Source organism: Diabrotica virgifera, chromosome 6 (genome assembly GCF_917563875.1).
Source record: "Diabrotica virgifera virgifera chromosome 6, PGI_DIABVI_V3a".
Taxonomy (NCBI): Eukaryota; Metazoa; Arthropoda; class Insecta; order Coleoptera; family Chrysomelidae; genus Diabrotica; species Diabrotica virgifera.
In genome coordinates this window covers 102,718,658-102,730,793 of record NC_065448.1, presented here as the reverse complement: position 1 = coordinate 102,730,793, position 12,136 = coordinate 102,718,658, and the positions used below count along the sequence as shown (strand labels likewise).

At 33.3% G+C, this 12,136-nt stretch overlaps 1 protein-coding gene across 1 annotated transcript; it reads left to right on the top strand.

Annotated features, from left to right (window-relative positions):
* Positions 1-9,550: 9,550 nt before the first annotated feature.
* LOC126886139 (UNC93-like protein MFSD11) lies at positions 9,551-10,813 on the top strand. Its single transcript, XM_050652986.1, has one exon. The coding sequence runs from the start codon at positions 9,551-9,553 to the stop codon at positions 10,811-10,813; it is 1,263 nt and encodes a 420-aa protein (XP_050508943.1).
* Positions 10,814-12,136: the final 1,323 nt, after the last annotated feature.

Here is a 12,136-nt window from a genome sequence, read left to right as displayed (position 1 = left end):
CCGGTACTCTCCAAAATTATTGAGAGACTCATAAAAGCTCGACTTATGTCCTTTCTAGTTGAAAACAACATTTTATCACAAAATCAGTTTGGTTTTTTAAATAATAAATGTACCACTGATGCCGTGTTTTCTGTACTACATGACTTTTACCAAGCACTCAATAATAATCTTCACACTGCCACCGTTTTTTGTGACTACGCCAAAGCTTTTGATTGTGTAAATCACGACATTTTGATAAAAAAAACTAAATTTCTACGGAATTCGAGGTATTTATTTGAATTGGTTCCAATTTTACTTGGATGATAGGAAACAATTGGTTAGACTAAATGGTACAGACTCTCGTCTCAAGAAATAGCACTAAATTTATCACAAAAAAAAATCAATATGTTTGAACTTTTTTCGGTGTGAGTGGGTGCAGCTTGCCATTAAGCTGGACCCCCCACTTTGAACGCGATTTCCTGGTCAACGGTTTGAGCAACAAAATTCGGAATAGAGCAACTAATTAGCACATAAATAGCACTAAATTTTTGCACCAAAAAATTAAGATGTTTGAGCTTTTTTCGGTGGGGGTGGGTGCAACTTGCCATTAACCTGCACCCCCCTCCCATTTCAACGCGATTTCTTGGTCAACGGTTTGAGCAACAAAATTCGGATTAGAGCAACTAATTAGCACATAAATAGCACTAAATTTATCACCAAAAAAATCAAGAAGTTTCGGTGTGGGTGGGTGCAGCTTGCCATTAACCTGCACCCCCCACTTTCAACGCGATTTCCTGGTAAACGGTTTGAGCAACAAAATTCTGAATAGAGCAACTAATTAGCACATAAATAGCACTAAATTTTTCACCAAAATAATCAAGAAGTTTGAGCTCTTTTCGGTGTGGGTGGGTGCAGCTTGCCATTAACCTGCACCCCCCCCCCCCCATTTTCAACGCGATTTCCTGGTAAACGGTTTGAGCAACAAAATTCGGAATAGAGCAACTAATTAGCACATAAATAGCACTAAATTTATCACCAAAAAAAATTAAGAAGTTTGAGCTTTTTTCGGTGTGGGTGGGTGCAGCTTGCCATTAACCTGCACCCCCCCACTTTCAACGCGATTTCCTGGTAAACGGTTTGAGCAACAAAATTCGGAATAGAGCAACTAATTAGCACATAAATAGCACTAAATTAATCACCAAAAAGATCAAGAAGTTTGAGCTTTTTTCGGTGTGGGTGGGTGCAGCTTGCCATTAACCTGCACCCCCCCCCCCACTTTCAACGCGATTCCTTGGTCAACGGTTTGATCAACAAAATTCGGATTAGAGCAACTAATTAGCACATAAATAGCACTACATTTTTTGCCTAGTCCGAACTTTATTCGCGATGGTGGGGGGTGCAGCTTAATATGGGTGAGACTAGGTCATTTGTTTAACTAGTTATCAATTGTGATGATCACCGTATGTCTTAAATTAAATTAGATTAATACAAGATTTGTTTGTTTTGCTTTATTAACAGACAACTTAAAAACAATAAAATTTTAAATCTATTATGAAGTTCCAATTTCCAATTACAAACACAGAATAATTTTACTCAAATAGACTAAACCAAAAACCAATATAACCTTAAAATGTTTATAAACGGGTAGTACGCTGATGAAATGTTGATTTGGTAGGTAATCGGGCAAGATCCTCGTGTGCATTCGGTGACTTTTGTCTCGATAGGGATGCGTTCTCACGTACGTATCAGAGCGTTACTTTAGGTAATACGTATCGAGATACGGGAGTTCAACCATTAATGCGCAAGCGTACATGTCAAAAAGATGCGTTACGTTTACGTATTTGTGTGCACAAAAACTCCATAATAATTTAAAAAATCGGCTCCTAGATACGTAAGCCTGTAAACTATTCAATGACCGTAACTGTACAGCTGGTTCCTAAACAAACTGATACGACTCTTAAAGCGTATTTCTAGAAAATTGAATAGTGTATTTTGAAGGATAAATACTTATTATTTACATAATGTCACTGTCACTGTCACTGCCAAATCTTAAAACTTTTCAGATAACTTATTCTGTTCAACCTCGAAAAATGGCTCCACATGCTAGCAAAGAACTAAAATCAAGAATTGTAACAAAATTAGAAGATGGTTGGTCACTATCTGCCGTAAAGAACCATATTAACGTAAGCAGAACAACGGTTTTTAATATTAATAAAATATGGAGAGAGCAACAAACTCTCGAAAGAGAGCAAGGTTCTGGAAAACTAAAGATATCTACAGCTCATGAAGATAGTACGCTTTTGGAGAGGTTAGAAGAGAATCCTTTGAAGATGCGAAAACTGCAAGAATTCAAAATAATATCAAAATTTAGACCTTAATAATTATGACAATTTATGAATTAACATATTATGTAATCACTTGTTTGTTGTTTGTTTGTTTATTTTGTTATTTGTCTGTCATATTCATAATAAATATAATATAATGTTAACCCAATCAAATACACTGCTCAAAATGATCAAATCTTACTAAGAGTCGTATACTGAATTCGGTCTATCGAGATTCACTTTGATACTGACGTTAGTAATTTCTTTTTTGGGAAGTTCAGTTGTCAGAAGTGACTGAAAATTACTAGGCAACCAACGCACCTGCTCATAGCCAATATTATTAATAGTAAACAGACATAAAATAACATAAACCTTACGCCAATCAATAATTATTTTTTTACACCATTATATTGTATTGATAACAAATGACAAAATTATTTATTGTGCAAAATAAAAATATTTTGTAGAAATAAACTCCACAAAATTTTGTGAGATTAGTAGACACTTCCACTATTTCTAATAATTCTTCTTTTTTTAATGAAAGATTAAGTTGATTTTAGCAGTTAATAGTGTGAGGTAGGAATTTTTGTGTTGTATGTTTCCTATTCCGGATGTGTCAAAGTGAATCTTGGTAGAGCGAATTCAGTATATCAGTTTTTTTAGGAACCAGCTGTACATTGCAAATCATGATTCGGGAGTGCTCCTCGTAACATTCAACTTGTCTTGGTTTGTTTATTTCTAGTGCATCTTTATCGTGATTTTACTATAGTTACATATATCTTTTTATTCATAACGTATACGCCATAGGCCATTCCAACATGCTGTCCAGGTTAAGTCAATCTGTTATTCTATCAGTTCTTAATATGTTTTATACAACGAACTGTCAATAAGGCTTTTCATCGATTGTCATTTGTTTCGAGCTTCTGTTATATTATAATATATTGTATAATCTGTGTATAATATTAATATACACAAGTATTATACGACATATTATGACAGAAGCTTGAAACAAATGACTGTGAATGAAAAGCCCTGATGGAATGTGCATGAAGCGAATTTAATGCGGCCAGGATGAGAGAGCATAGTCAGGGAAAGATAGAAGATAATCGGCAACTTTCGTAAACAAAAAAATTAATAGTGGCAGTGGTAGTTATAGCAAATTTCCCCTGACATCTTTGTTTCTCTCTAGGACCTCTCTCTTGTATGTTGGCCGCAATCTAGCTTCACTGTTTGAATGGGACAGGGCCATTCCGTCAGTATTGAGAGTTCGTTGGTTACATATAGTTTTAGTTGCATTTCTTTGTAATTTTGTTTCGTACAAGGAATCACTCCTTACATTACTCCTAATATTTTCACTAGAAGAATTAGTCTAAACAGAAAATTTGCCTCATTTCTGTTGTATCTTAAAGTGTGGAATGCGAGATATTCATGATAAAGTTCAGTTTTTTTGGTGACCATCGGTAGGTACTACATTTTAAACGTAAAACAACTAAATAAGTTTTCATCTGAGAGACAAGAATCTATAACAACTAAATAAGTTGTTATCTGAGAGACAAAAGCAATGGTTAAATGCTATAAAACGTTCTAAAGAACACGCAAAATAACTATCTTTACCCATGTTACTTACGCTTGAAAAACGTTTAAAACGTAGGTTAACTCGGACTCCTTGAGAGAAAGTGGACCTATAATATTTATTTTGCCAATATTTTGCTTGTACCTACTACTGTGCGTCTAGGTACCTACTAGCAACATTTGTGTTGTCTACCAACAGCTTTATATGCACTCATCCCTAACAACACAAAACATTCCAGGAATGTACTATCAAAGTTCTATTAATGTTTGAATGTACTGGACATTCAAGGAACATTCGGTGAATATCTGATTAAGTTATTCGTGGAATGTTACCACAAGACATTCTATGAACATACTACCAATGTCCTATATTTTAAGAGAGGCCATTTACTATTCAATTTGCATTCATTTTCAAATTTGCTGCGCGTGTATATGTATTTAGGCAATCCAAACCACGTGACTTCTGGTTCTGGTTGGCATGGCATACAGGTTACAGAGGTTATGTTTGTAATATCATTTCATTTCATCATTTCACTGTTTATCGTCATATTTTGGATTCATTTGGATTTCGTTTGCTGTATTTTGTGAACTTTATAAACTTTACCACACTGCAAAGTGATTCTTTAAGGAAATTATTATTGGAGACACCAGATGTTTGGAGAAAGAGGGCAAACAATTTTTATCAATGTTCATTTTTCTCTGATATTTATCAATATTGATGAATTTTGCAAGCAATAACATTATTTCTTTTATTGTTTTAGATATTTATTGAAGCTGAAAATAATTGGGGATTTAGATCCATATACAATTCAGTCAGAATTGGATTTTACCATAAAGTGCATTCCACCAAATTACTATTATAGATATTATAGATGAAAGCATACAAAAGCCTTCAGGCACATAAATATTTTACAGCTGGATTTGTTTTTAAAGTTGGAGTAAAGTTGGAAGTCACAAGCAACAACTTCGTAAGTACCTACAAGAATATTGAGGAAATCCAGCTCCTGGATACTACTGGGCAAACTAGAAGATTGAAGAGAACAAAGCCTTTTGAACTAGTTTGAGTGATCGTGAAAAGCAGAGCATAATGCTTGTGTGTATGTGTATGTTAGAATAGTGCGGTTAGAAAAGCAGAGCATAGTGCTTGTGTGCCTGTTAGATTAGATAAGAGACGCTATGGGTAAGCTCTTCATTTTAAGGAACAGTAGTAATTTAGGTTAAATTAAAATTGCTCATTGGTCAGAGTCATGACCAGATTGTAATTCTAATGAACAATTCAATACAATGAATCGTTATCGTAGTGATGATTATGGAAAAAATATATGACAAGATTTTGTGCAATAAAAATGTTTATATTTATCAAGGATGTATTATTTGGTATGGCTACATATATAGTCGGAAAAATGAAAGAATACCCATGCATGAACATATAAAACACGCTGTATTTTCCTGTCACCGTGTCACAAAGAGAATTGTCCAGTGCAAGTAACAATAATTATTACATGTATTTGTTCTGACCAGTTTTTTGTGAGACACGGTGACAGGAAAATACAGCGTGTTTTATATGTTCGTTCATGGGTATTCTTTCATTTTTCCTACTGTACTTCTGGTATATCGTCGGTGATGTGACAATACCTCCTATCTGCTTTTTCATGAATTTTGTAGGAGATGAAAAACTTGTTTGGGCCACCTCGTGTTTTTATATATTTTTTGATTTGTTTTGTAGTAAATTCAACTATCTATTTAGTACAAAACAAGTCAAAACTTACGTATGAAAACAGGAGGTGACCGTAAAAAATGTTTTTCGTCTCCTGCAAAACTCATGAAAAAACATATAGGAGGTATTGTCACATCACTGACGATATATTTCAGAGAATGTCTAAAAAATATACTTTGAATGTCCTAAGAACATTCATGGAATGTTCCAACAAGACATTCAAGGAATGTTTAAAATGCTGACACAGCACTTTCTTGGGACTTTCCAGGGACGTTCGTGTGCTTTTGAGGACATTCCAGGAATGTTTTCAATGTCCTGTGTGTACCCTCTAGGAACATTCCTGGAATGTTTTGTGTTATTAGGGATATTTATTTGTTCACTGCTTAAAACTAAAGAAAGTCGTTCAAGTACTTCTACAACTAAAAACTACACAAAATCTACAATAGGGCAGTCAATGAGGGTATTTGGCTCCGAATTCCATCCTGCTACATCGATTTACTTGATATTTTCACAGTAAGTAGGGAAGAGCTCAAGAAACAAAGTCTACCCTATGCCGATGTGCCCTTTCATCTTGGAGGTGGTTGCCACCCTTTCTCGGGGGTGAAAAATGTTTTGGTTAAAATAGCCACGGAAAAGGCTAGAGAACCTGATTTTAAGCAAAAACTGTTCTATGATTATTTTTTGATAACTCAATACTTTTTGAGTTATTCGTGGTTGAAAATTGGCCATTTTCATTGAAAAATGACACCTTTTCGGACGTATTTTTGCGAATACCTGAAAAACTATGCATCTAACATAAAAACTGTATAAAATATTTCTGTAGGTTATTCGAAAACAAAGAGATTCGTTCTTTCATAAATCTTCTAGTTAAAATACAAAGAGGGATATGGTAGGTAAAATTAGTTTGTTTTTTTTTTGCTGCATGCTCAAATCGGTGTATTTAACTTGAAATAACAGAGAAACTGTCGATTTTAGATGTATAATGATACTAATAACTTTTGAAGTGTAGTGAATACTAATTCTCGATTACATGCAAACTAAGCGATATATTCTGCAAAATATTTGACGACTAATGTATTTTAAGAAGAAATGAGAAGTATATTTAACCCCTCATCCATCAGAATTTAAATACATCGTTTTCCTTCTACAATATTTTTTTTATAGTGTTATTTCTATTTTCAAAAAGTTGGGCTGGATTAAAATAATGGTTTTTAAAAAAAAAATAAAATCAAATTATAGAGCGCATTTTTAAAAATCATTCATTTTAATCCCGTCCAACTTTTTGAACATAGAAAAAACACTATAATAAAAGGTATTCGCGGTTATATGTTGATGGTCATATAATTCAAAGAGTACCCAGTTTTAAATATCTTGGTTGCCATATTACTGATCAACTAGATCCAGATAAAGAGATAAAATGTAGAATCGAGATAGCCCGCACGACATTTTTAAAAATGAGGTCATTCTTCTGTAATGACACCTTGCAACTTCAACTTCGAAAGCGTATGAATAAATGCTACATTTGGTCAGTCCTCTTGTATGGTGTCGAAGCATGGACATTAAAAATATCCACCAATAACCGTTTGGAGGCCTTTGAAATGTGGCTGCACAGACGTATACTGAAAATACCATGGACGGCTATGCTGACAAATGTGGCAGTCCTTAAGAGAGCAAATGCTACCCGCGAGCTGCTTGATAACATCAAATATAGAAAGATGGCCTATTTTGGGCACGTAGTAAGGGGAGACCGGTATAATATTCTTCAACTTATTATGATGGGTAAAATCGAACTACGCAGAGGAACTGGTAGAAAGCAGGCCTCTTGGTTGAAGAATATCCGGGAGTGGACAGGAATAAAGAAAGCAGAACACCTATTTAGAATAGTTCGAGACACAGACAGTTTCGCCATGTTAATCGCCAACGTCAAGGGGACTTGATAGGGCATGTTAAGAAGAAGAATAAAAGGTATTGTAGAGGGAAAACCATGCATTTACATTTTGATGGATGGGGGTTAAAATTACTTCTCATTTTTTCTTAAAATACATTAGTTATCAATTTTATTTGCAGCATATCTCGCTTAGTTTTAATGTAATGGACCTTTGATATAGCTCATTTTAAGGGTATTTTCAAGCACTACAAAAGGTATAAGTAGCATTATACACCTAAAAATGACCGTTTCTCTGTTATTTCAAGTTGAATACACCAATTTGAGAATGTACCAAAAAACAAACTATTTTTACCTACCATATTATCTCTTTTTTTATTATAACTAGAAGATTTATGAAGGCAAGTGTCTCTTTGTTTTTTATAACCTACAAAAATGTTTAATATACATAGTTTTTTTAGTTAGATGCATGGTTTTTAAGGTATTCGCGAAAAACCGTTCGAAAAGGTATTATGTTTCAATGAAAATGGCCAATTTTCAACCACGAATATCTCAAAAAATATTGAGTTTTCAAAAAGAATTATAGAACAGTTTTTGCTTAGAATTAGGTTCTCTAGCGAAATCCGTGGTAACTTTAACCAAAAAATTTTCCACCCCTATGAACGGGTGGGAACCACCCCCAAGATAAAAGCACACATCGGCATAGGCACTTTGAATTAGGAGATAAGTAGAGAGTAAGCCCAAAATTTCATTAAAATCCATGCAGTAGGATAGAATTCGGAGGTAATATTCTATGCTTGCTCCCATTGACTGGCGTACAACAGAATGTTCGGAAAATATAACTAAAAAACTGTTAATGGTAAAAAACTTAAAAACTGTGGTGCAAATAATATAGACAAACACAATGTTTGACAGTTTTGCCTCTCAAACGTCAAATTCTTGAAATGGCCTATTATGTTTTCCATATTTTACGTTATTTTGCCGGTTATTAGTGCACTCATCACTGTATGTATATTATTTCCCATGTTTAAATATATTTTTTTTGCTTAGATTTACCAGTTTTGATATTTTTTTTTATATACATATATTATTTATGATAGGCAGTGGGCACAACTACATCAATTCATTAAGGCACGTTCACATGACAAGCGCTTAACGCGCGATTACAACTATGTATAGTATTTTTACTACAAAAGCGATATTACGTAGGTCAAAATTTTTGACATAAGAGAACTGTCAAAACATTAGAATGTGACTTTTCATTATTGCCATGTTTAATAAACATTTCATTATTGCCATGTTTAATAAACATGGCAATAATGAAAAGTCACATTCTAATGTTTTGACAGTTCTCTTACATGTTTATAATAAACATGGCAATAATGAAAAGTCACATTCTAATGTTTTGACAGTTCTCTTACGTCAAAAATTTTGACCTACGTAATATCGCTTTTGAAGTAAAAATACTGTACATACATTTTACTTAGGAACTTTTTTTAAGTCGTTCACATGTTAACGCGCTTTAGTATATGTATGCATATGTATGTAGTTGTAATCGCGCGTTATCAAAACATGCGTTAAGCGCTTGTCATCTGAACGTGCCAGTGGGCTATATCTAGACTTTAATTTATAGTAGTTTTTTGCTATTATTATGACCACGTTCTTCTATATTTTTATTTAATTTAGTCATGATTGCTTATATAATATATATTTGTATTTGAAGCGCATTTGACTAGATTTGTTTCAAGTGGATGTATCATAATAATATTTTATCAATAAACAGTGTAGGTAGTCCGTCTCTGGCATCTGTAGATGACTCTCTCTTTCACATTTCACAGAATATTCCCGCTGACCGCTGACGCTGGTAGATAATTATTAAATGTTGCTGTTTTGTGTTTTGTTTAGTCTCGTGAAATGTTCGTGTGTTGCAAAACGTTATAGTTTGCCAAAAATAAGGTTATGCGTTATGTGTGAACCTAACAACATTGAATATTGGTGTTAAGTTGAAGTGCATACAAAATGGACACTAATTTACGGAACGTTTTCCTATTGGGATTCGGCTTTTTGTTACTAATGACTGGCACGTTTACCTTATTTAATATTCAAAAAACGATAGTTGACAGTATACAAAAAGAGGATTCATCTTTTACTGAAAATGGATATTATAGCCTTGCTTTAAATAATGCATTTTATGCTTTATTTAATTGGATAACACCTTCAGTGATACATCTCATTGGTTCTAAATATTCCATGTGTTTGGGAGTCATCTTTAATATTATGTTTATACTACAGTTCCTGATTCCGAAGGTATGGCTGTTGTATACAATATCAGCCTTAATAGGATTGGGAACTTCGTTACTGTGGATAGGTGAAGGGAACTACATCACCCTAAATTCAACTGAAGAGACAATCTCCAGGAATTCAGGAATATTTACCTTTCTCTCAAATTTTAGTATGATTTTTGGAAATATTTTAGTTATGTTTGCGTTCAGCGGCAAGGAAGTAATCAATGAAGCAACAAGGACCTATGTGATACTATCTCTTGCAGGTGTTTGTAGTGCAGGTCTTATAATTTTTTGTTTACTTTCACAACCTGCCCGACAAAAAGATCCTCATGCAGAAGTTGTTAAAGTAGAAGGGCCTGTCGAGGCTTTTGTAAGTGCCACTAAGTTATTTATAACTAGAAAGATGTTTTTGCTTAGTTTCATTTTCCTCTACGCCGGACTGGAAATGGGATTTTTTAGTGGAGTGTATAGTTCTTGCGTTGGATTTACAAAGAAATTCGACGATCGTAAACGATTGGTAGGAATATCCGGAATCCTTATAGGTGTTGGTGAAGTGTTCGGAGGTGGAGTTCTTAGTTTATTTGGACAAAAGTTGTTAAAATTTGGCAGAAGTAATTTAGCCATAGTAGGGTGTTGTATACACACTCTTTGCTTTGCTTTAATATTTATTAATCTTCCTAATACCTCAACCTTTTCTGATACGGACGAAGAAGCTGTTATAGAAAGTAGTGTTTTTATTGCTATGTTCTGTGCTTTTTTATTAGGCCTTGGAGATTCAGTTATTATAAATGTAATATACTCTTTATTAGGTACAGTGTACAGCGAAAATAGTGCCTGCGCATTTGCCATTTTTCAATTTTTTCAAGCAATTGGGATCGTTATTAACTTTGTTACAGCTCCAGTGTTGGGTCTTTATTATCAGTTAGCTATACTTTTTGTTTTGGGTCTAACTAGTACTACATGTTACATTCGTGTAAATTTATCCTACACAAAAGCTAATTTTGAAATAGATACTTCCAAAAAGATGAGGGACTGTAAAGAATATTCTTAATATTCATTCATGTATACTTTTATACAATACTTTTAATCTATTTATTTGCTAGTTTTTTTCATACCAATAGCAACTACATACAGTGCGCTGGAATAAGTGCTCCCTATTAACTTCTTTATTTTTAGCACATAATCAAAACGTTTGCGATGCCTCTTCAGGTGACAGGCATAACTTTGATTTTTTTATATGGTAAAGTACATCATGTGACACCTCATTCAATAGCTCTTGAAATACTGATTACAAAAATGTGTAGGTAATACTTTAATCCTTTTTGAGAGCGTAGGCGCAAAACTTCGTTCGAATTCTTGTTAAATGCATTCATTTTTTTCGAATCCTGAGAAAACTAATATGTATTTTTGAAAAACTTAAGCACAGAATAAAAGATTATAACATTACCAAGGGCAAAAAGTTCCTTAGAATAAACAAAAAGTTTCTTTTAAATGATATTTTAAATTAAAAATCACACTCAACTTTCTCTTTTTTTTCACCCCTGTAACTTTTTAAAATAAACGTTATAGTAGAAGTTCTATAGGTTTAGACCCTCGGTAATATCTACTGTAATCTTTCATTCTGCATTTAAATTTTTCAAAAATACTTATTAGTCTTCTCAGAATTCGAAAAAAAATGAATGCAAAAAATAAGTCGATCAAAATTTTGTGCCTATGCTCTCAAAAAGGATTAAAGTTTTACACATTTTTGTAATCAGAATTTGAAGACTTTTTTAATGAGTTGACACATGATGTATTTAAAAAAATCAAAGTTATGCCTGTCGCCTGAAGTAAGGGATCGCGTAAAGTTCGAAAAATTGATGCCATAATATACTACGCTTATTTTAAAAATCGACCTGTCCGAGCGTTTTGCTTATGTGCTAAAAATAAATAAGCTAATAAGGGGGGGGGGGAACACTTATTCCAGCGCACTGTATAAATTTTTGTACTTTTATATTTTTATTTAAATCCACAATTGGAATTTTACATAATTTGTACAGTATTATCTATACTATAATTACAATTATTAATTTTTTTGTTTATGTCGAGAGTTTCATTATGTAAATTTTTTGTTAACCGGATATGTTTTGATTATACTTTGCAAAATTTGTATTTGTATTGGTTCTCATCATTCACAGCATTATGGAAAACCTCTCAACTTTTAAAGTTTTTTTATACCTATAGTATTTTTATTATTACCTCAAAAATTGTACCTATATCTCCCCCTTTTTCTATTCTATTCTACTAAAAACATTACTAAATTACTTTCGGCCTGCTAAACAGTTTATTCCAATATCAGATGATTAAAAATATAGAACTCAACAATACAGTGTGG